We start from the raw sequence: 25,150 nt of genomic DNA, 5'->3' as shown, positions 1-25,150 counted from the left end.
ACAAACAGGGAATTCTCCCTCAAAATCCAGAACACAGTCCGGACATGTTCCACATGAGAATCCCAATCACTGGAAAAGATCAAAATATCATCCAGATAGATGATCAAAAACTTATCCACAAAGTCCCGGAAAATATCATTCATAAAGGATTGGAAGACAGAAGGGGCATTAGTGAGCCCAAAAGGCATCACCAGGTACTCAAAATGTCCCTCCGGAGTATTAATCGCCGTCTTCCATTCATCCATGTGCTTGATGCGAATAAGATTATATGCCCCCCTGAGGTCAAGCTTAGTAAACCAGCAGGCACTTTTAACTCTGGAGAATAAATCAGACATCAGGGGTAATGGGTACTGATATTTAACCGTCATCTTGTTAAGGGAACGATAGTCAATACAAGGTCTTAATGAACCATCTTTCCTGGCCACAAAAAAAGCCAGCACCTAAGGGTGAAGAGGATGGTCTAATATGACCCTTATTCAATGACTCCTTAATATAGGATCGCATAGCATCATGTTCAGGTACTGATAAGTTGAAAAGCTGACCCTTGGGAAATTTGCACCCAGGCATCAACTTAATTGCACAGTCATAACTCCTATGAGGAGGCAAAGACGCAGACTTACTCTCACTAAACACATCAGAAAAATCAGCCAAATAAACAGGAATATCATGAGACTGAGGCGAGGTGAAGAAAATAGGTGTGTCCCTAAGAAAACACTGACAACCCCAACTCACCACAGACACAGATTTCCAATCCAAAACTGGATTATGAGTTTGCAACCAGGGAAAACCCAGAAAATAGTATCATGCAAATTGTGTAGCACCAAAAATTTACAATTTTCTTGGTGGTCTGGGGCAACTCGTTTTATCACCTGGGTCCAAAACTGAGGTTTATTCTCCGCCAAAGAAGTAGCATCAATACCCCTCAAAGGAATAGGCGTCCGCAGAGGTATCATAGGAAAACCACAACGTTTAGCTAAGTCCAAATCCATCAGATTAAATGCTGCTCCTGAAACTACAAAAGCCTTAGCGGAAAATGTGGATAAGGAGCAGATCAGAGTAATTGCCAAAAGAAACTTAGGTTGTACACTGCCGAAGCAAATGTGTGTGCAAAACATTTCTCTCGTTTAGGGCAGACAGAAATAGTATGAGAGGTGTCTCCACAGAAAAAACACAGCTTATTACGCCTTCTAAACTCCTGACGTTGCGCCCTAGACAAAACCCTACCACATTGCACAGGTTCAGACGTTTGCTCAAAAGGTGGCAACGCCTCTCGTGTAGTTTTATGTTCACATAAATGCCGATCAACTTGAATGGCTTAAGACATAGAATCATCAAGACCAGAGTGAACAGGAAATCCCACCATAACATCTTTTACGGTCTCTGATAAACCCTTCCAAAAGAGAGCTGCCAATGCACCATCATTCCATGTAGTAAGGACCGCCCACTTTCTGAATTTTTGACAATACAACTCTGCAGAATCCTGACCCTGGTTCAATGCCAATAGGGTTTTCTCAGCTTGATCAATAGCATTAGGTTCATCATGCAACAACCCTTGAAAAAATGCGTTCACGTTAGTCAGAATAGGATTTTCTGGTGTCAATCCTGGGGATCACTGCGCAGCAAGGAGATGACAATTTTAACCTGCTGCACAGAGCTCCCCATTGAGTAAGGCTTCAAGGCAAGAAATAATTTACAATTATTCTTAAAATTCAAAAATTTAGACCGATCTCCAGAAAACACATCAGGAGTAGGGATCTTTGGTTCAATAGCATGTGACTGAGTGACATAGGCGGGAATTCCCCACACTTCAGCAGCGAGCTGCTCCACACGATCAGACAATTGTTTACTCTCCATTAGAGAAAAAATCCTCCTATGGCCCCAGAGAAAAAGAAGAAAAAACACATATATGAAAAAAAAATTCTGACACTTTCTTTTTTTTAACAATTCTTTCCTGCTTTTGAGTACCCTAGAATCTGCGGTATGGCTGGTGATTCTGTTATGACTGGGTCACCGAGGAGGAAAACAAGACCAAGCCAAGTCACAGAAAAACCAGAGAGGTTGGTAACTACGTGGATTGCAGACCCCTGATCCTGACCACACAACTAACAGTAGCCGTAGAGCGTACCTAGGATGATTCTAGATGCCTCATCACAGCCGGAGGACTAAATAAGCCTAAAGCAAGAAAAGGGGAAATCTAAACTGCCCCAGAGCAGACCCCAAAGGAATAGACAGCCCCCCACACATGTATTGATGGTGAGACAAGATGAAAGCACAAACACAGGTAGGAAAATAGGCTGAGCAAACGATGGGGCCCACACTAACTAGAAAGGACAGGAAAGGAAAGATACTGTCTGCAATCATGCCAAAAAACCCTGCAAAAATGTCCAACACTTCTGATAGCAAAAAAAACCCTGAAGTCACTAGACTTCTCCCACTATATCAGCACTCTGGCATATTCTGAGAACAGAGCAAAAAGAGGCCAATCTAATAAGGGACAAAAAGCAAACTGGCACTTACAGTGACATAAGAATGGAAATTCAGCACAGCCCCAGCCGGGGCTGGCTGAACAAACAAAAAGCTGAATAGACCAAACCAAATCAAATGTGAACATTAGCAGAGAACACTTAGCTTGAGAAGGCAGGAACTGGACTGGAAACTAAGACCTCAGGAGGCAGGAAAAAATCACCAGCATGGGAATAGGGAGTCGGCTGTCTTAAATCCAGTCTGAGACTCCAGATGTCCTCATCCTCATTATCAGGTGGCTGGTGTCTGTTAATTAGATCAGCTTCATTACCTCCTGCCACCACCAGAGGGAGCCCGGAAAGAGAACTCACAACTCCTCTGTCAGCACAACCAGCTCCCTCACCAGAAACCAGAGGCAGACCAGAAAATAAGTTCACAACACAAGGGTAGAGGTTTCATAATGAGTCATTCGCAGTCACAAACATCCATCATCATACACACCATAAGCCACAAGAGTCTATACTAGCGTATGGCCGAGCAGCCATGCGAGCGTTTTATAGCAGCATCCTTCCGGGACCTTCCTGATGGTCCAATCCGAGCTGGAGGACCTGAGTATGTGACCTCTGATCTCCAATGAGAGATTGTCCCACGGGCATGCTCAGTAGACCGAAAGGAGGACTTAGTCCCTGGAGTAGCTCGCTGCTGACCAGCATGTGTTGCTATAGCTGGACCAGAGGTGGCAGCAGCCACCAAACCCACAGTGCTAGTCTGAGCAGAATGCCGGGATCGACTATTCAGCTGAGCAGCCTCTTCTGTGGCTGAAGAGGAATGGAAGACCGCCAAAGGCAAGGCTTGGGATTCCTGCTGTGCAGCGACAGGAACCCCACGCCTAACACAGGCTTTCATCACATACAGCTGAAGTTCAGGACTAAGGTTTTCCAAAATGCCCCATTCTATGGCAGAAAAATAATGTTGCACTGGTCTAATAAGGTTGACTTCCAGGCTGTCAAGGCATCTGTGGTCTTCCTGGAAAAGTTTGTGCACCTACAACCACCTTAATCCCATCCTGAAAGTTAGAGCTTAAGTGACCAAACTCGGGCATGATTGTCATCTCCCAGTCCCTCTGATGCTGGCGAGCAGACCCAAGTAAAGTAGTGGTAGAGGGCTGGGAGACAGGAAAACCAGAAGGACTGGCTGCCTGTTCCCCAGCCTGTGAAACCTGCCTGGTTGCTCCATCGCTGGTGGATGATTGGGAATGTTCATTGACTGGTTGATGAGGGGCCACTCCAACAGAGGATAATCAAGGTTGTGTGGTTCTGTGTGGAAAATAAATGAAAAACATTTGTAAAAAAAAAATAAACAGTTTGAATAATAGTAAGACAATACAAAAGATGCTCACGTTCGCTGAGCAACTGCAGGCCTCAGAAACAAAAGCTAACAATGGTACTTATATTTTCGGATTGTTGGAGCAGCACCACTTCGAACCCGACTCTCCTCTCATGTCCTTATTGAAGCGATCCTTCATTGAAAGCCAACAGACTCTTATTCTCTTCACTGTGAAGTGGGAAAAAAATAATTGTAAAACAATGCACCTACATTAACAGGTTCACTACCATGTCAGACCACATTGGAATACTTACAAAATTCCTTCCTGGCATGTGGCATGACATGGTCTCAATTAGCCAGCAGCGATCTTGACACTTCTTCCCAGAGACGTCGAATCCATGTTGAGTCGGAATGACTATGACCACAGGGGTCCCACAAAGCTTCTCGCTCTTGCACTGATTGAATTAGTTGGTCATTGTCAATGTCTGCTTTGCCTTCCTCACGTTAAGGAACCTATAGATGAATTAAAAAAAATTGTAGGTAAATCTGAAAACAAATTCAATTACAGCTCTGATAAATAAAAGACTACTCCTCGTCTTTCCTCCTCAGAAACTTGAGGCCGACGACCCTGAGAAGATTCATTTCCATTCGACTGCTCCTGCTGTTCCACACTAAAAGGTACCTGTAAAGAAAATACATGGTTTACCACATATATAATATTGCCAGTCAATACATACCAATCAGTATATCAAATATGATTACATAATCGGCGTCATGCCACTCTCAGAAGCTTCACTGGAGGACATATTGTAATAGCAGGCAGCAGTCAAGTGAAACACTAGAGAAAAGAAGAGAGAAGAAGAGAGAAGAAAAATTAAACTTGTTAAGAGCCAAACACAATGAAGCAAACAAAAAAAAAAACACCAATACTTACATTACAGGCAGTAGTCCAACAGCACAGCACTCAGGTAGCACAGAACAGGGAAAGCAGCACAGCACCAGGACAGATAGCAGCATAGCACCAGGAAGGCAGCACCAGGGCGACAGCACCAGGAAGGCAGCACCAGGACGACAGCACCAGGAAGGCAGCACCTGGAAGGCACCACCAGAACTGCACCACCAGGAAGGCAGCTCCAGGACGGCAGCACCAGGAAGGCAGCACCAGAATGGCAGCACCAGGAAGGCAGAACCAGGATCGGAGCAGCAAACAGTCTACAAGGAACAGAAAAAAACACACATAGGCAGTCTTGTGCTCACATCCAAAGTCTGGAGAGTAATGGCCCCGCAGTGTCCACACTTCCTTTTATACAGCTGGCAACTAAAATCACTTCCTGGACCTGCTCATTATGAAGCATGCATGCGTATCGAACACATGTGTACACATGTCCTTGTGTACCAATGTGTTCCCATAGACAGTAATGCGTCGTTTAGATGCACTCATCTATGTGCGCATGGCTGCGCATAATTGACACCTCAAAAAATGCAACATGCTGCGTTCGCCGCATACCGCGAAACGATGCATGCGTATGCATCCGCATGCGAAGTGATGCAAACGTATGTCCCTGTGTACAACATATGGATCTATGCTGATCATACGCTGCGCACAGATACGCTAATGTGAAACCAGCTTTACCCCCTTTATCCTTCTATTTTTAGCCTCCTAACCCTTTTATGACCATTTTACAGCTATTTTACCACACAAATGTTCTGATCCCAGTTCTGTGCTATGGGGTTAGTGGTCAAGTTCGGGAACCCAAACTGAACTTTGGAATAAAGTTCAACTGAATCCAACAAGCTTGAACTTCCACGTTTCCGCTCATCTCTACTTATCAGAGCTAGAAATCTTGACCTAATGGGATGAGACTCAGTGCAACAGTGATAAAAAGATGCATCAGGATGGTGCAGAGCGGAGGTGCCAGAAGGGGAGCAGTAAAGTGAGTCAGAGTATTTTCTTTATTTTTTAGCCTTTTGATGGTCAGTTATGGTTCAGCCAGCCACCATTTTGCTGAATAAGCACAAAAGCAAAATACAAAAAATGACAAATAGAGATTTTTGCAATTGTCAAGTTGAATTTAATTCCACTCAAATATATCCGCAAATCATTATATCAGATATTTTAGCACAAATGTTGCATGTGAGATTTTTTACTCTAAAATGTTGCAAAACAAGTCAAAGACAAAAATAAAATTCATTTTTTAATTAAAATTCCAGTATAGCATATTTTGAAGAATTTTGCACATAAAACTTTAACGAATGTCATATGACTTAAAAAAAAATGTGAAAGGAAGGCAAATGATAACTATGGCCTTTTGTGCTGAAAGTCACCAAGTGAAGAATAAAAAGAATGTGTTTTTTTCTAATTACAAATTGAAATCATATATAGGTTTTAAAAAGTTACAAAAAATAGGATCTTCATCATCAGTCCCATTACTACATTTCACTAATGAGATATCATGTTCCATTCAAAAAAGTTTTACCCAAATATATTGTCTCGTAAAAAATAAATGAGCCCTCTCCATACAAAATCCAGATCACTACACAGCAAAGATATCACTGACTACTAAAAGTGAAAGGAACTTTGCAAAGTGGAAATTCTATAGATTATGAACATTCTAGGTTACTGCAGTCTAAAACATGTAAAGGAGACATTATAAATGTATCTATAGAAATAAATTAATAAAATAATATGTATAAGTGACAGGGTGTAAACATTGTTTTTTCAAGTCAGTTTTGAGACAGTCACAAAATTATAAATCCCATCAGTAGACTTGGACTTGCTGAGCGAATTAAAGAACTTCTCCATGGTAGTCAAAATTTAAAAATAATGATACATCTATAACAGGCTTATATCTGTTCCCGGATCTTCTTCAGACCGTTGCAGATATCTTTATTTCTGCTTTGTGATTGGATAGATGCATGTATATAAGCAGACCTGACATGAAGGTTAGCATGCATCTCGACAAATCCTTCCAATATTATAAAAATAACAACATGGATGTGAAAATAATCCTCCTTTTATTACTTTTTGTAGTGGGACCCGTGACCAGTTTTCCTTCACCTCTACAGGTAAGATATATTATTATGTCCCCATTAGAAAAGCCTTTTCTGAAGTGTTCTTCATGTCTTCTCCATTCTTTAATCCTTAGTTTAGTTTGGCTAAAGAGAATTTATCAGAACGATCCACCACCATCACCTCTGAAACTGTGTATATAGTCATTTTGCTTTCTGAAAGATGAGTACTATCCATACCTTCCCCTATGCAATATGTTTTAGTTCACATCTGAATGAAGCTTAAGTGCTCGGGGCATGATCAGAGCACTTCTCAAGTACGGTCTCTTTGATTTTGTACTCCACCCAGGCACACTTTCTGACGCTTGACTGACAGCTCACTGGCTTGACTGCACAGCATCCAGTGAGTTGCTAATCAAGCAGAAGAAGGTGGGACTGGGTAGGAAATAGATTAAGGGAGACAATGGCTTGGTAAGTGCTTTAACACTCCCAGAGCACTTAAGTTTAACTTGCATTTGAATTAAAACAGAGATATACCAGTGAGGGAGCAATGGGTTGCCTAGGGGAAGGTGTAAACAACATTATATTCTCATTTTGCTCTCTGAAAGATAAACTACTTAGGTGGATGGGTGGATCATTTGGACAGATTCCTTCTGCAATATTAGACAAAATTGGGGAACAATAAAGCCATTTACTTTTTTGTTATTGCCTATATTTTGGTTTTACCAGTTGGTACAGTTCTGATACATTTTTGTGGCACCCTTCATGTTAATAGTTGTTTTTTATGATTTTTTAGAGGATTTTTTGCCTTCTAAATGTGCCTTTAGGGAGAGCCTGTCGTATTCAGCTAATTACCTCTAGATATAGTGTTAATCTGCAAGAAAAGAGCGGTGAAATCCAGTGCAGGTGACTCCCTGGAGCAGACACTGAAATGTTACCACTCTTTTGTAAGTCCTTGGGACGGAGCACTGAGCACGTTGTCATCGCCCGCCCGATTGCCACTATATCTGCAGATAAATGAGGCTTCTGGAGGTGGCAGGTTCCCGTTAGATCCTCAAAGGGACATTCTGGGACATTTATCTTTTCAAATACGTAATAATGGAAACTGCAAGTAATTTCTATTTCCTCTTTTGTTTATTGGGGAAATGATTAAGAGTTTATATAAAATACAAAGTTTATGTTGGAAATTTTAGCACAGAATATTCCATCTTGTCTATGTTGACTTTATTTCCAGCAAAAATTTCACAAAGTGTAAGTAACGATTGCCCACATTTCTTCTACAGTTTTCCGTATCAGGGTTAAAAGAAAATGGTAAGTTCCCTCTCAGATATTATGCTGGTTATTGTCCAGTGTCCTCCCTTTATTTTTACTTTTTGCCTTTATTAAATACTTTTATATTTACTATATGAAATTAAGTAAATTCATGAACACACGCCGAACTATCAAATATCAATTATACAAGCAAATGTAAGAAACATTATAATATACTGTAAGCTATCAAACAAATATGCTTTTGTTTCCACTTATGAGCCACTTCTTCCTTATCCTGCCTTTTGATCTTATCATTCACTCTGAAAAACATTTAAAATGTTTCTTGCTAAAATGGACATACAACACATTGTGCAATCAAATTAAAGGGTAGGGAAAGGGGAAAGAAAGGTGTTTAGCTGAGGAAGGACAGCCAGGCAGAATTTTATATCCTAGTACAGAATTCACAGATACACTGCTCAGTACTTCTGGATGATGTACTAAATAGGGGAAAAGTAGGGGAATTGTTAATTACTAGTCACAGATTGTCCAAAAATGGTGAAATATTGTAAATCATTCTAATATCCATAAGAATGTTATGCTGGAGAACCATGTGAAGAGATCATTGAACTAAATATGGCTGCTATATTACAGGCTGAGGAACACAACCCTAGTCTTTGATTACATTCAATGGAAATATCATTATTGAGATGAAGATCATTGGTATACAAATCTAGCAGGTGCATTACAATATGGCATATCACATCTAATGTGTTTTATGTAGAAACAAGCCGGTAGGATTTCCTCATAAATGGGTATTCTTAAATCTGGACATGATCCCCTATCCAAAGGGTAGTGAATAACTTTCCAACTGCTGGGGGTCTGACTGCTTGGACTCCCATCGATCCCAAGAACTGGGTCTCTGAAGGACCTGATGTGAATGAAGCATGGGTCAGTCATGCACACTGCCACTCCATTGTTCTCACAGGAGTGCTGAACACCAGCCAAGAGCAGCTCTCAACCTCTGGCTATCCCAATAAGAATAAATGGAGTGGAGGTGCACCTGATTGATCACGGCTCCATTTTCACAGAATTTTACAAAACAGATTTTTTTGTTACCTCTAGTCAATCCATAAATCCACCAGGGCTCTAACATTTAGGAAGCCATTAATACCCTTCAGTATTTTATATGATTGTTTTAATTATTAGTACACTTCTTAATTTAACAGATATTGTAATAGATGGAAAGAAGAAATTGGCAAAGCCTGTATCAGGTATGATTTTTCGATGTTTAATGGAGAAAAATGATAACTAGAATTGTAAAAACATTTTAAGTTTAATAATTTTGACAATGTCATGTCTTGTGATAAACATTTATTCCTGAGGTTTCACATATAAATGTCTATTTGCACGAATCTGATCAATAACCCGAGGTAACGATGATTGGGATGAATTGACTTCTGACTGCCTGGATGCTTGGGATGCATTGCTTTACAACCGGGGTCTTATTAAATGGGCTTGTCAGGCAGTATGTCCTTAGCAATCAGTCCGTGAAATAGTAATGAGGTCTTCCGGTCAAGACACAACTGTAACTAATAGTGAAGGTAACATATTCGTAAAGACTTACATGAACATCAGACTGTCCAATAAAGAAGCGTGATCTGTCACATCACAGACAACTGCTCCAGAGTCCAGTGGTGGCTGCTTTCGTTACATGGTCAAATTGCTTCAGCTCCTTCCGCTTCTCAATAATTTCACTCACAGGTGATAGGGAAGAGTTAGGATGGAAAAAATGCCATGTACCGACTTGTTACATCGGTGGTTCCTATAACAGTATCACTGAGCTCTTTACACCCAGCCATTTGTCACATGTTAGTAAAGGCAGATGGCATGACGAGGGGCTGGGAGTTATACATCAGGGAAAATGAGGACAGATGTTATACACTGCATCTAATGGGACTTAGGAAAAACTCTGGATTCATTAATTAAGAATTGTATCCCAATAATGATATCCATATAGAGTGTATAAACTAATGCGCCAATTTCATAACACTCACTTATGTTATTTGCCCTATTTATTTTAATTGACCATCAAAGGTTAAAACAAAAATGAAACAAACTAATGATAAATTAATATACTTTGAATGTTAATATTTTAAAGAGATTAGAATTCAGATGAATGCTGTGCTACACACTTAGAAATGTGTTGGTGTTTGGTCCATTTATATATTTGGGATATCTTTTAATATTTTAACATGATCAAATAAAGATTTAAGTTTTTAGTTAGAGTAGCCGGATCTATCCTACCTTTTTTCATAGAGTTACAAAACATAAATATGAAATCTATACCCAGAGAAAATCTAATAGCTGAAGATAAAGTTACAATATAGGATTGCTTTATTATGTACATGTGTTATCTTACAGATATTAAGGAAGAAGAACCTGAAGGAGTCTTTTCTAAAATATTGAAGGCTAACAAAAGTAAGAACTTATGGTAATATTTAATTAATGTGTAATTAAATTTAATTTAATCTGTTAACTGCATAAGTAAGACAATTACTCGATGTGAACATTTCTCATGTAGCTTTTAAACTATCGCTATTTTCTACATTTAGACAAAACTTTGCCTGTAATAGAGGGTGACATATTGGTGAAAGCTGGACGCAGTGCTATAACCTGTACACGGTGCTTGTGGCCCAAATCTGCAGATGGGACGGTCATTGTGCCCTACAATTTATCAACTGATTATAGTAAGATCTTCTTGCCTTTTTTATACCTAAGCAGACCATGCTAATTGTTTGACAAAAGATTAATTACATAAATATTTTTATAACACTAGACGATTGGCATCGCAACATGTTTAAGACCGCCATGGAAGAATACGAATCACTGACCTGTCTGAGGTTTACGCCTCGGGTAGCAGAGAATAATTACATCAACATTGTATCTGCAGATGGGTGAGTTCTTCTTTTCAGGTTTTATCACATTACTTTGAGTAAAATATTATTCTAGCATTATAATCTAGTCTTATAGATCTGTATCAGGTGAAGCAAGAGGAATTCTGAAGCCTGGTTAGCACTAATGTGAACAGATCAGTCTAATATTGGCCGAACCCACCGTTATTGACGGGTTTGATTGATACACTAATGTATATGGTGGTGCCAGTCAACAAATGCCAATTGGCCATGCTCAATTTCAAACTGTGTTTTGTATTGTTCCTCCAGAGAAATATTCAATGATGGCTTTCTCATAGAGAACACAGGAGCTCTCGGCTCAACAAGGTCTCCTGTGCATTCAGCAACCAGCTGAGATGGTCTTTCTGCCAAACAATCAGCCGAAGCATGATTTGGCCGACAGCCATCTGATATGTATGGTGGACTGTAGAGATGAATCCTTTAATACAGTCATATTTAGTCATAGCTTTGAACATTTTGGTAAAAGAGGAAAGTCACATTCCCCAACATTGCCTATGCTTGTCAATAGACTCTATGTCTATAGAATATAATGACTGAATATATGACTTGGAAATATCACAGTTTTCAAGAAAAACTGTCTGAAGATACATGTTTCATTAATTGAAGAATCAAATCAATGAAAAGGTAAATTTTCCATAACCTTTTCTAGCAATTATAAAATCTCACATGTGGACAACCTTGTTCACATAATTTATGTTTCCTAAGCTGCCAAATAAAGCCTTATTAATAATAGCACCATGAGAAGTGGAGATTTGAGAAACCAAGGGGTGCAAGGACACTCACCAGATAAGTTCCAGTGGAGTTAGTCAGTAAGCGACATCCTTCCAAGAGTGCGTAAGTTCTATATCTAGACCATTTTTTTGGGTATGTTGGAATGAAGTTATCATTTTACAAATATCCACTGGTAGCATCTCTATCATTGATATGATTGTGTTTAGTTTCTTAGGATACATTCTAAACGTGAACCAGGTTGTCCAAATACCAAAATTGAATTTTAGATGAGTTTGTAGATCTGCTGCAATAGTTTAGCTAAATAAGATTTTTTTCTGTGACTATATGTTCGTTTATTTATTGCTTTCTGTGATCATTGATTTTACATGTCCCACTAGTTTCAAGGCTTAATATGAAATCGACCTCACTTGTAAAGTTGGACATGTCATTGTTACCTTTCAGTATAATAAAATTGCACCTGTATTAGGGATGGTAGAATCAATTTAGAGGACTATGGTCCAATGATCAGGTCAGTGCTGGATAAGAGACCTACAAACCTCCTTACCCCTTCACATTCCTGGCTTTTCATTTGAATAGCCAGGCTAGCGCAATGTCATTATTGAGGCCTTACGTACACATGACATCGTGCCTTTACTGCTGATCAAAGGAAGGCTAGGAATGCTGGAAAGGAAGGAAATTTGCAGGTCTCACATCCAGTGGTCATAGAGTACTGACCTGGCTGGTGTACCGTGTCAAAGATTGCAGCCGGTGAGGGTTGTAACTGGACCCACCCGCTGTTATCTTTGGAATAAACAGCTCTCTGCTGCCCCTATCTTACGGGCAATTACGCGATTGATGAGCAACAGAGGAGGCAGCATGGTGTTTCCACTAATAGGCCAGTTATTGATAAACGAACAGTGAGTGTATGTAATATTCACCTCTGATTCCACACATGGAATATATGTATATATCCCCAATAAAGTCACTACAAACTCCATGATAACCCAAGACTACTCACTGCCACCACCATTCAAGTTTTATACAGGCTGACTGAAGGCCTGGTTCTGGTTCTGATAACGTATGTTTTTTGGGGTGTGGGTTTCAGAACAAAAGGAACAGAACTATTACATTTTATATTTAATAGAAAACGATATGAAATAGCATGCATCTTCATCCCTGATTCATCTTGAAGCTAAAAATGTATGTCCCATCACTATCGGATGTTTTCAAGCCCCAATATGTATAATTTTCTTTCAGAGACCCCAAGTCTGGAGGATAATACTAGCATCTTCCACTGTCTAAGTTTAAACTCATGTACCCTTGATATCCAACCCTCTGAATAGACCTTTCCTGCCTTAATTACCTGTCCAATCTATATACCTTTGTCTGCACACAAAAGACATCCTCCTTCATATTACAAGGGCCCTTATTCAGGAGCTGCCTGAATTTTAATTAGGTTTGTCTTTATCCAACTATACCTAATTTGCTGCACTTCTATGGTCATTGTACCATTTTAATTCTAAGAGACTCAGAAAGTCAGCTATTATTGCTACTGCAATTCCGTATGAGAGAAAGAGGAGGGGGTGAATGCCCCCTCATTAGGGGCTTCAGAGATTTTAATATTTTCTATACAGACTGGGAAATCGATTCTCTCATCTGTGTATAAATAAGAAGATTTACTCATTAGGTCAACTTTGCGAATATGACCCATTACAATGTACAAAATTCAAATGAAGACCGGAAATCTCTCAGCAACTGTCTGTAAGCTACCTTAAGGCCCCATCTCACATAGCGAGATCGCTAGCGAGATCGCTAATGCATCACCGAGTTTGCGACGCAACAGCGATCTCTCCTGCGATCTCGCTACATGTGACACGCAGCAGCGACCGCCCCCCTGCTGGATATCGCTGATCCTACAGGAATGTCCTGGGCCATTTTTTCGTCATCGGTGTCCCACTGGCCAGCGCGCATCACTGTGTTTGATCGCTGGATCGTTTCTGCGTCGCTGAAGAGATCTGCCTGTTTGGCAGCTTACTATCAATTATTTAGCGATGCACCAGCGATCCCTACCAGGTTGTATCATTGTTGGGATCGCTGGTGCGTCGCTAAGAGAAACGGGACCCTTAGTCTTTTGAGTGAAGAGCTGATATAAAGAGCAGCTCTTGTGCGAGCAGGCATAATGACTCAGGAGATTTACCAAACTCATTCTCTGTAGAGCACAATCCGTCCAAAGCACGTCCACTGCTCTACACACGCCTCTTGAGATGTTGTTGTCATGCACAAGGGTGCTCAGCATCAATAACCTTCACATAAGCAGATAAAGATGATGTGGCACTCACTAATCTATCAAGTATTAAAATGAACACATATGGCTACAGCTGCTTTGCATTTTATCATGCTTCCTTCAGGCCACCTTCCAGGCCTAGAAGAAGTAACAGTACACAAAACAGTTGTAGTTGTAGGTCTCCATTTACTGCTTGTGAATGTGAATATGCAAATAGTGGTGAGTGGCGCATTATTGTTACCTTACCTGTACAGGTCACTGGGTGATACACAGGGAATAAATATGTCTTAAAAACACTAACAGTTATTAATAAACACTCTTACAAGCTTTTATAGCAATAAAACAGTTTGTTTTTTTAAGGACTTGAATTGTGTGTTTAAACTCAATCACAGTCCTTAAATAAAATTGTAAGAAACAGTTTTATTGCTATAAAATTGCTGATTCTGGCTGCGATATAACATGATGTGAAATGGAATATTAGATAACTTTCTATGTCTCTCCTACCTACAGCTTTATATCTTACAACTTATAATTCAACCTCTGTTGATAATAACATTTTAAGGAGCAATATAGTAAAGTGTTAATTTTCATCTTTCTATCTAGTTGTTCATCAGTTGTGGGCCGTGTCGGAGGAGGACAGTGGCTTGGGTTATCCATACATGGTTGCATGTTTAGAGAAGTCATACAACATGAGCTTAACCATGCCCTGGGCTTTGTACATGAGCATATGAGGAGTGACCGTGACAGCTATGTCACCATCATGTTCCAGTATATATCACCAGGTAATTCACTTGATCTGAATGCTGAATTGCAGAGGAGTAGACTGGGATAGGCACCTCTCTAAGATGCCACCTCACAGCAAGAAGGCAGGGAAGCGGTGACACAATTTTATTGAATTAATCTTGGTCTCCTCAACACTGAGGCTCTACAAATGCAATATATAGCATGATTGTCTATCATTCTATCCTCTCTTGAGGACCACAACATTTCAGCTACTGCTCCTGTCCCAAATACGACTGGATCAGAAATAATAATGGCCAGTAGTAAGTCATGAAAGTGATCTGGTCCCTCTTGTCTTGCTTTTATGTTATGCTTTGTACCTGGGGGTTGCAGTATGCACTTTATTACTGAGGTCACTTTGCACCCTTACATTGCACTGGCCCATAGAACGCTCCTGCACATTTTACGAGAAAATGGAAAACAGAGAAAGATTTTCCAGCTTATCTCATATGGCCCAGTGTGCACAGAACACCACGATCCAACTGCTCATGATGAAAAATATAAGTAGAAAGGATAAAGTTTCCAGTGCCTGGTTAAAATTTTTAGAAAGTCTTTCTTTCATCAAAGATAAGATGGGAAAATTGGTCCCAAGACAGACAGCATGAGAAACAAGTGATGCGTTTCGAACAAGACAGCTTTGTGAAAGAACAATTCTATCTGAAACCTGTCTCCTGTTTCTCGTGCTAACTGTCATGGGACCAATTTTCACAGTTTATCTTGGATAAAATAAAGACTTTCTACAAATTATAACCATGAGTTAGACACTTTATTTTTTCGACTTGCATTTTACGAGAGCCAGGATCAACAATAAAACTGTGAAAGAGCAGAGTTTGCTGTGTGTCGCCTAGGGCAATGTTATCCTGTGCAGACTGCATGGCCACCAATTATTTTTGCATTTACTCAACTCTCAATAGTTATTCCCAAGCTGATCTTAAACTTCACAAATAAGACGTGGCAGTTTACTCTAAGCACATGTCTGACAGTCAAGTACAGAAAGATCTGCTTAATCGAAGTCCTTCTACCCTCTATACCATGCCCTCCATAATTGCTGTAAATATTATTCCTGACCACTTATCTTTTACCGCTCATCAGCTGATGTGACCAGTTTATACATTACGCATGGGTGGAGAGGAATCATTTCTACAGGGTGCAATATTTCTCTGACTTTCTACAAAGTCTACATATTTTTTGTCCATGGATTATTAAAAGCCATGAAAAAAAATTCAAATGTCTATAAAAAAAAGTAAGAAAAAAGGTCCTAAGGATGAAAAGATTCCTGGAAGAAAAATGTCCTCTTTAAAAATTCAAAAATTCTAAAAAAAGTTTGATGCTTTTTATGTTACGAAATTCAATTTTTTTTTCAGTTCTCTTTATTTTTTTTAACCAATTAAAAAGTATAAATGTGTACATCTTGTTATCAGAATGGTCATGTTGCTGAGTGAACAGAAAAGCAGTTTGGGACCACAGGGAGTAATAGAGCTTAGGTGATCTTAAGTTTAGCAGAACAAACATTGAGAATCAAGCTGAGAATTATTAAGATGTGTGAAAAAAAATTACATTTTTGTTTCATATTCATTTATTGTTAGCTGAAGAGCCCGGCGCTGCCCAGGTGTAGCCCCGCCCACTCCGCATAGCCACATTCACTATAATATCCCACATCATCCCGTCAGCCAGAGCTACCAGACTACTACCCCTAATATCCCACATCTTCCCATCAGCCAGAGCCACCGGACACCTACCACTAATATCCCAGATCCTCCCTTCACAGCCCACGGACTACTACCCATAATATCCCACATCATCCCGTCAGCCTCGGATCAGAACCAGAGCGCTGAGTGGAACGGTCCTAACTTCCATACCTGGGATCCCTTTAAGAGAGGCCTGGCGTCAGAACCAGAGCGCTGAGTGGATTTGCCCTGACTTCCATAGCAATAATCCCTTTAATAGAAGCCTGGGGTGAGAATCAGAGTGATGAGGGATTTGCCCTCACTTCAATACAGGAGATCCCTTTAAGAGAGGCATGGGGTCAGTACTGGAGCATTTGAAGGCAATTACCCTGACCCATACCAGGGATCCCTTTAAGAGAGCCTGGGGTCAGTACCAGAATGCTGAGTGGAATTGTCCTAACTTCCATACTGGGGATCCCTTTAAGAGAGGCCTGGCGTCAGAACGAAAGCACTGGATGGATTTGCCCTGACTTTCATACCAATGATCCCTTTAATAGAAGCCTGGGGTCAGAATCAGAGCCCTGAGGGATTTGCCCTAACTTCCATACCGGAGATCCCTTTAAGAGGGGCCTGTGGTCAGAACCAGAGAGCTTAGTGGAATTGCCCTAACTTACATACCGGGGATCCCTTTAAGAGACCCTGAGATCAGAACCACAGCTCTGAGTGGATTTGCCATGATTCCATACCAATGATCCCTTTAAAAGGGAAGATGTGCCTATGGGATGGAGGATGTGTGATGGGTATATGGGCACAGTAGGGGGTATTCATTTCTGTCATGCGCACTCTGCTCCTTTCTGGAGGGCAGACAATGGCTGGTAGCTTATTTTTCCAGGGATTCTTTATTTCTCCCACCCAGTCAGTGTCTGCTGAGGTGTTTTCTGGAGTTGGAAAACTGTTGCTCATAGCAACCAATCACAGCTCAGCTTCTTTTAAACAGCTCTGGTGAAATGAAAGATGCTTAGTGATTGGTTGCATGGAAAACTGTTGCTCATAGCAACTAATCACAGCTCAGATTCTTTTAAACAGCTCTGATGAAATGAAAGATGCTTATTGATTGGTTGGTGTTACATACACGTTCAATTCAATATATACAGTATATATATATATACAGTCATATGTAAAAGTTTGGGCACCCCTATTAATGTTAACCTTTTTTCTTTATAACAATTTTGGTTTTTGCAACAGCTATTTCAGTTTCATATATCTAATAACTGATGGACTCAGTTATATTTCTGGATTCAAATGAGGTTTATTGTACTAACAGAAAATGTGCAATCTGCATTTTAGCAAAATTTGACCGGTGCAAAAGTATGGGCACCCTTATCATTTTCTTGATTTGAACACTCCTAACTACTTTTTACTGACTTCCTGAAGCACTAAATTGGTTTTGTAACCTCATTGAGCTTTGAACTTCATAGCCAGGTGTATCAAATCATGAGAAAAGGTATTTAAGGTGGCCACTTGCAAGTAGTTCTATTTGATTCTCCTATGAAGAGTGGCATCATGGGCTCCTCAAAACAACTCTCAAATGATCTGAAAACAAAGATTATTCAACATAGCTTTTCAGGGGAAGGATACAAAAAGTTGTCTCAGAGATTTAACCTGTCAGTTTCCACTGTGAGGAACATAGTAAGGAAATGGAAGAACACAGGTACAGTTCTTGTTAAGCCCAGAAGTGGCAGGCCAAGAAAAATATCAGAAAGGCATAGAAGAAGAATGGTGAGAATAGTCAAGGACAATCCACAGACCACCTCCAAAGACCTGCAGCATCATCTTGCTGCAGATGGTGTCACTGTGCATCGGTCAACAATACAGCGCACTTTGCACAAGGAGAAGCTGTATGGGAGAGTGATGCGAAAGAAGCCATTCTGCAAGCACGCCACAAACAGAGTCGCCTGAGGTATGCAAAAGCACATTTGGACAAGCCAGTTACATTTTGGAAGAAGGTCCTGTGGACTGATGAAACAAAGATTGAGTTGTTTGGTCATACAAAATGTCGTTATGCATGGAGGCTAAAAAAACACAGCATTCCAAGAAAAACACTTGCTACCCACAGTAAAATTTGGTGGAGGTTCCATCATGCTTTGGGGCTGTGTGGCCAATGCCGGCACCAGGAATCTTGTTAAAGTTGAGGGTCGCATGGATTCAACTCAGTATCAGCAGATTCTTGACAATAATGTGCAAGAATCAGTGACGAAGTTGAAGTTACGCAGGGGATGGATATTTCATAGAATCATAGAATCATAGAATCGTAGAGTTGGAAGGGACCTCCTGGGCCATCTGGTCCAACCCCCTGCTCAAAGCAGGATTCGCTAAATCATCCCAGTCAGATGTCTGTCCAGCCTCTGTTTGAAGACTTCCATTGAAGGAGAACTCACCACCTCTCGTGGCAGCCTGTTCCACTCATTGATCACTCTAACTGTCAAAAAGTTTTTTCTAATATCTAATCTGTGTCTCCTCCCATTCAGTTTCATCCCATTGCTTCTAGTCTTTCCTTGTGCAAATGAGAATAAAGTTGATCCTTCTACAATGTGACAGCCCTTTAGATATTTGTAGACAGCTATTAAGTCTCCTCTCAGTCTTCTCTTTTGCAAACTAAACATTCCCAAATCCTGCAACCTTTCCTCATAAGACAGGGTGTGCAGACCGGTCACCATTCTGGTCGCTCTTTTCTGAACTTGCTCCAGTTTGTTGATGTCTTTTTTAAAATGTGGTGCCCAAAACTGGACACAATATTCCAGATGAGGTCTGACCAAAGAGGAGTAGAGGGAAATAATGACTTCACGTGATCTAGACTGTATGCTTCTGTTAATACATCCTAGAATTGCATTTGCCTTTTTTGCTGCTGCATCACACTGTTGACTCATATTCAGTCTGTGATCTATTAGTATACCCAAGTCTTTTTCACATGTGCTGTCACTTAGCCCTATTCCTCCCATTCTATATATGCTTTTTTCATTTTTATTGCCCAGATGTAGTACTTTGCATTTCTCCCTGTTAAAAACCATTCTGTTAGTTGCTGCCCACTTCTCCAGTTTATTTAAATCTTTTTGAATCCTCTCTCTCTCTTCTCTAGTATTAGCTATCCCTCCTAGCTTTGTGTCATCAGCAAATTTAATCAGTTTACCCTCAATTCCTTCATCTAAATCATTGATAAAGATGTTGAACAATACAGGGCCCAGGACAGAGCCCTGTGGTACCCCACTTGAGACATTCTTCCAACTGGATGTGCAGCCATTTACGACCACTCTTTGGGTCCGATCACTAAGCCAGTTATGAAGCCACCTAACAGTTGCCTTGTCCATTCCATACTTAGTCATTTTTTCAATAAGGATTGTATGAGAGACTTTGTCAAATGCTTTGCTGAAGTCAAGATATACTATATCTACAGCATTTCCTTGATCCACCCAATCAGTGATACCGTCATAGAAGGAAATTAAGTTAGTCTGACATGACTTATTAGTTACAAACCCATGCTGACTCTGTTTAATCACTTCATTCTTATCCAGGTATTGACATACATGTTGTTTAATAATTTGTTCAAAGATCTTTCCTGGTATAGAAGTCAGACTCACCGGCCTATAGTTGCCTGGGTCCACCTTCTTCCCCTTTTTGAAGATAGGAACAACATTTGCTCTTCTCCAGTCTTCTGGCACTTCTCCTGTTCTCCAAGAATTTTCAAAGATTATGGAGAGGGGTTCAAAAATTTCTTCTGCTATCTCCTTCAGTACTCTGGGGTGTAATTCATCTGGACCTGGAGACTTGAATTCATTTAGGTTAGCTAAGTGTTTCCTCACTATCTTTCTGTTTATAGATATCCTGGATTCTTCTATTCCCTTAATAGGACAGTGAATAACAGTTGATGTTACATTTCCTTTCTGAGAGAAAACAGATGCAAAATAGGAATTTAAAAGTTCAGCCTTCTCAATATCCTGTCTTACCATTTCATCATTTTCATCCTGTAAAAATCCTATAGCATCTTTGACTTTTCTTTTACTTTTGACATATCCCCAAAATCCTTTATTATTGCTTTTGACATCTCTTGCAAGCCTCAATTCACTTTCAGCTTCAGATAATCTGATTTGTGCCCTGCAGGGTCTGCAGACAGCATTATATTCTTCTTTAGATATGCCTCCCTCTTTCCATTTTATAAACATTTTTTTCTTCCTTTTTAGCATGTGCTTAAGTTCTGTGTTCATCCATCCTGGTTTCCTTAAATGCTTCCTATTCTTCCCTCTTTTCGGAATTGTTAACAATTGTGCTTTGAGAATTTCATTTTTCAAGATTTCCCATCCTTCCTGGACATTTTTGTCTTTAAGGATATCCAGCCATTGGATCCCTCCAATTCTCTTTCTGAATCCCTTAAAATCTGCCTTTCTGAAATCTAACCTTGACGTCTGAGTCTTCACAGGTCTTCCGCCACTAGTTATCCAAAATTCTAAAATAGCATGGTCGCTACCTCCTAGGGTCCCAGCCACTTTTACCTCCTCAACCATTTCCTCCCTGTTTATAAGGATTAGATCCAAGGTAGCAGTTCCCCTTGTTTTCTCCCTTACCTTTTGGAAGATAAAGTTGTCAGCAAGAGAGGATAAGAATTTCCTTGACCTGTTAGTTTTGCCTGAGAGAGATTCCCAACAAATGTCTGGATAGTTGAAATCTCCCATGACAACTATGTCATATTTTTTGGAGAACTTGGCCATTTGATGCATAAAGAGTTCATCCATATCTTCAGCTTGCACAGGCGGCCTGTAGTAAATGCCTACAATGGTGTCCTTTCCATTGTTCTGTCCTTGTATTCTTACCCAAACAGTTTCCACAGAACTCCCAGTCTCTGAAGCTTCAATCTCTGTGCAGATATACGCGTTTCTAACATACAATGCGACACCCCCTCCTCGTTTATCAAGTCTGTTTCTTGCAAATAAGTTGTATCCTTCTAGTCTTGTATTCCAATCATGTGTATTGTCCCACCAAGTTTCAGTGATTCCAATGACATCATATTTCTTTTCCTGTGTTAGTAGTTCCAATTCTCCTTGTTTGTTGCCCATGCTTTGTGCATTAGTATAGAAACATTTTAGTTTGTGATTGGTTTCTCTTTCTCCAATATTTTTATTAATTAGATTCCTTCGTCTTTGTTCTTCCTTTCCACTTCTAATAGCAGAGTTCTCAATAGCATTTGTCAGGTGTATGGCTTTTTCTGGTCTTTTGCTTCCCTTCCCATGTTGTTCTAGTTTAAAGTTCTCCTTACAAGTGTAGCAAGGCGACTTCCAAATACATGCTTTCCAGTCTTCGTAAGGTGCACCCCATCTCTAGCAAGTAGTCCATCGTATAAGTAGTTCACTCCGTGATCCAGAAATCCAAATCGTTGCTGACGGCACCATCGACGTAGCCAGTTGTTCACCTGCAGAATCTTATTCCACCTCCTTGTTCCATGGCCATCCACTGGGAGGATGGAAGAGAAGACCACCTGCGCTCCCAGTTCTTTCACTTTCTTGCCTAAGTCTTCAAAGTCTCTGCAGATGGTTTCCAGGTCGTTTCTTGCGGTGTCATTTGTCCCCACATGTAGTAGCAGGAATGGGTAGTCATCTGTAGGTCTGAAGAGTCCTGATATCCTGTCAGACACATCTTTAATTTTTGCACCTGGAAGACAGCACATTTCTCTTGAAGTTATATCCGGTCTGCAGATAGCGGCCTCTGTTCCTCTCAACAGGGAATCCCCCATGACCACCACTCTCCGTTTCTTCTTCACAACATTTTTCTTTCTCCATCCAGGAGGACTCTGAAGGCGTACAAAGTTGCTGTTTGTTGGCAAAGTCTTATCCTGATGTATTTCTTCATCGTTTTCCTGCGTGAGAGCCTGGTACTGGTTTCTGAGCAGTATGGGTGCTGACTGCCTCCTGATCCTCCTGCTTCTCTGGGTCACATGTCTCCATTCCTCTGTTTCTTCAGGTGGACTTCGAATTTCTTCTCTTTCTGTAACATGAAGAGATAATTCTGCTCTGTCCAAGAACTCTTCACCTTCCTTAATGATCTTCAACGTAGCTAACCTCTCTTCGAGATTTTGCAACTTTTCCTCCAACAGGGACACAAGCTTGCATTTGTGGCATGTGAAGTTTGGCTTTTCCACTGGTAAATCTGTGAACATGTAGCAAGAAATGCAGCTCACCAAATGGCTCCTGGCCTCTTCCATCTTGAGATTTCTTAAAAACGATGAAAGATGAGCCAAAATTCGCGCGCCAACAGGCGCGTGGTTTTTCCGATTTCCTCTTTTCAGCTGCAACGGCCAAAACCCAGTGATCGTTGAGCTCGCGGAGACTCTTCACTTATCCCAGAAGGCACTGGGAATATGCAAATGATCTCCTCAAGACTCTTCCCCTGGTTCAGCAAGACAATGATCCAAAACACCGCTCCAAATCTACTCAGGCATTCAAGCAGAGGAACAATTACAATGTTCTGGAATGGCCATCCCAGTCCCCAGACCTGAATATCATTGAACATCTGTGGGGTGATTTGAAGCGGGCTGTCCATGCTCGGCGACCATCAAACTTAACTGATCTGGAATTGTTTTGTAAACAGGAATGGTCACAAATACCTTCATCCAGGAACTCATTAATAGCTACAGGAAGCGACTAGAGGCTGTTATTTTTGCAAAAGGAGGATCTAGGAAATATTAATGTCACTTTTATGTTGAGGTGCCCATACTTTTGCACCAGTCAAATTTTGTTAAAATGCAGATTGCACATTTTCTGTTAGTACAATAAACCTCATTTGAATCCAGAAATATAACTGAGTCCATCAGTTATTAGATATATGAAACTGAAATTGCTGTTGCAAAAACCAAAATTGTTATAAAGAAAAAAGGATAACATTAATAGGGGTGCCCAAGTTTGTTTTTCTGCCACAGATGCGCAAAAAAATCAGATTTTCGTGGTGACTTTGAAGCACCAAGTGCTGAAATTTTTGCAAAGATTTTTACCAAAACTTGTAAAAATATGCTCATAACAAATTGAACAGTTTTCAGATATACCAATCTGAAAAATTGTGAATTTTTGCATGGAATTTGTGCAAAACGGTTGATCAAATCCAAAGACAACCTAATGCTATGGCGCTGAATATCTTGTGAACACTAGTCACGCTAATGCTGTAAGAAATCGCCATTAATTTGATATTTTTATCATTATAAGATCCAGTCTAATACAGTTGTCTTGTCTTACAGCTGCTCTTCCAAACTTTTATAAGGCAAACACTAATAATCTTGGTCTGGAGTATGACTACTCCTCCGTGATGCATTATGAACGGTAAGTTATTGGTTAGTGACATCAGGAGTTGTACATCGTTACTAGAAAGACCAAAACTAATATAAAATCTAGAATCTTCTATTCTATGACGTGTTATTCTGTCACAATCTCACATTTCCACTCGTTTTTTCTTAATCTTGTGTATCTGACAGTTACACATTCAGTAACACTTCAGGACAAGCCACCATTGTGCCCAAACCTGATCCCAATGTCCCAATTGGACAAGCAAATGGACTGAGTGTTCTCGATGTTTCCAAAATCAATCGGTTGTATCAGTGCAGTAAGTATTTACAGGTCCACATCTATATACAGTATATAAGAGGCATCGTGATTACTCGCTAATCCCGCCCCCTGCACAGTAGCTCCTCCCCCACCCCATCACCACACACAATCCCGCCCCCCACCCCATCACCACACACAATCCCGCCCCCCACCCCATCACCACACACAATCCCGCCCCCCACCCCATTACCACACACAATCCCGCCCCCCACCCCATTACCATACACAATCCCGTCCCCCACCCCATTACCACACACAATCCCGCCCCCACCACATTACCACACACAATCCCGCCCCCCACCACATTACCACACACACACCCACCCCCCATCACATTACCGCTCATAATCCCACCCCCCACCACATTACCACACATAATCCTGCCCCCACCACATTACCACACATAATCCTGCCCCCTCACCACATTACCGCACATAATCCCGCCCCCACCACATCACCGCACATAATCCCGCCCCCCACCACATCACCGCACATAATCCTGCCCCCCACCACATCACCGCACATAATCCCACCCCCCACCACATCACCACACATAATCCTACCCCCACCACATCACCACACATAATCCCCCACCACATTACCACACATAATCCCACCCCCAACACATTAACACACATAATACCGCCCCCCCACATTACCGCTCATAATCCCGCCCCCCCACCACATTAGCGCTCATAATCCCACCCTCCCACCACATTACCGCTCATAATCCTGCCCCCCACCACATTACCACACACAATCCTGCCCCACACCACATCACCACACACAATCCCGCCCCCCACCACATCACCACACACAATCCCGCCCCCCCACCACATCACCACACATAATCCCGCCCCCCCACCACATTACCACTCATAATCCCGCCCCCCACCACATTACCACACATAATCCCACCCCCCACCACATCACCACACATAATCCCGCCCCCCACCACATCACCACACATAATCCCGCACCCCACCACATCACCACACATAATCCCCCCACCACATCATCACACATAATCCCGCCCCCCACCACATCACC

The 25,150-nt window shown here is 41.0% G+C and overlaps 1 protein-coding gene across 1 annotated transcript in view; it reads left to right on the top strand.

Annotated features, from left to right (window-relative positions):
- Nucleotides 1-25,150, top strand: part of LOC141083084 (embryonic protein UVS.2-like) — a 384,344-nt gene that overhangs the window by 334,963 nt on the left and 24,231 nt on the right. Inside the window, exons 2-10 of the mRNA XM_073567254.1 lie at nucleotides 6,821-6,855; nucleotides 8,082-8,109; nucleotides 9,276-9,320; nucleotides 10,471-10,527; nucleotides 10,662-10,796; nucleotides 10,886-11,003; nucleotides 14,620-14,798; nucleotides 23,737-23,818; nucleotides 23,971-24,098. Of these exons, the coding sequence (XP_073423355.1) occupies nucleotides 6,821-6,855; nucleotides 8,082-8,109; nucleotides 9,276-9,320; nucleotides 10,471-10,527; nucleotides 10,662-10,796; nucleotides 10,886-11,003; nucleotides 14,620-14,798; nucleotides 23,737-23,818; nucleotides 23,971-24,098 (807 nt within the window). The remainder of the gene's footprint in view (nucleotides 1-6,820; nucleotides 6,856-8,081; nucleotides 8,110-9,275; nucleotides 9,321-10,470; nucleotides 10,528-10,661; nucleotides 10,797-10,885; nucleotides 11,004-14,619; nucleotides 14,799-23,736; nucleotides 23,819-23,970; nucleotides 24,099-25,150) is intronic.

The sequence above is a fragment of the Dendrobates tinctorius genome, unplaced genomic scaffold (assembly GCF_039654945.1).
Source record: "Dendrobates tinctorius isolate UK_male_01 unplaced genomic scaffold, ASM3965494v1 ptg000019l, whole genome shotgun sequence".
In the NCBI taxonomy this organism is placed as follows: domain Eukaryota; kingdom Metazoa; phylum Chordata; class Amphibia; order Anura; family Dendrobatidae; genus Dendrobates; species Dendrobates tinctorius.
This window is presented reverse-complemented; position numbering and strand designations above follow the sequence as displayed.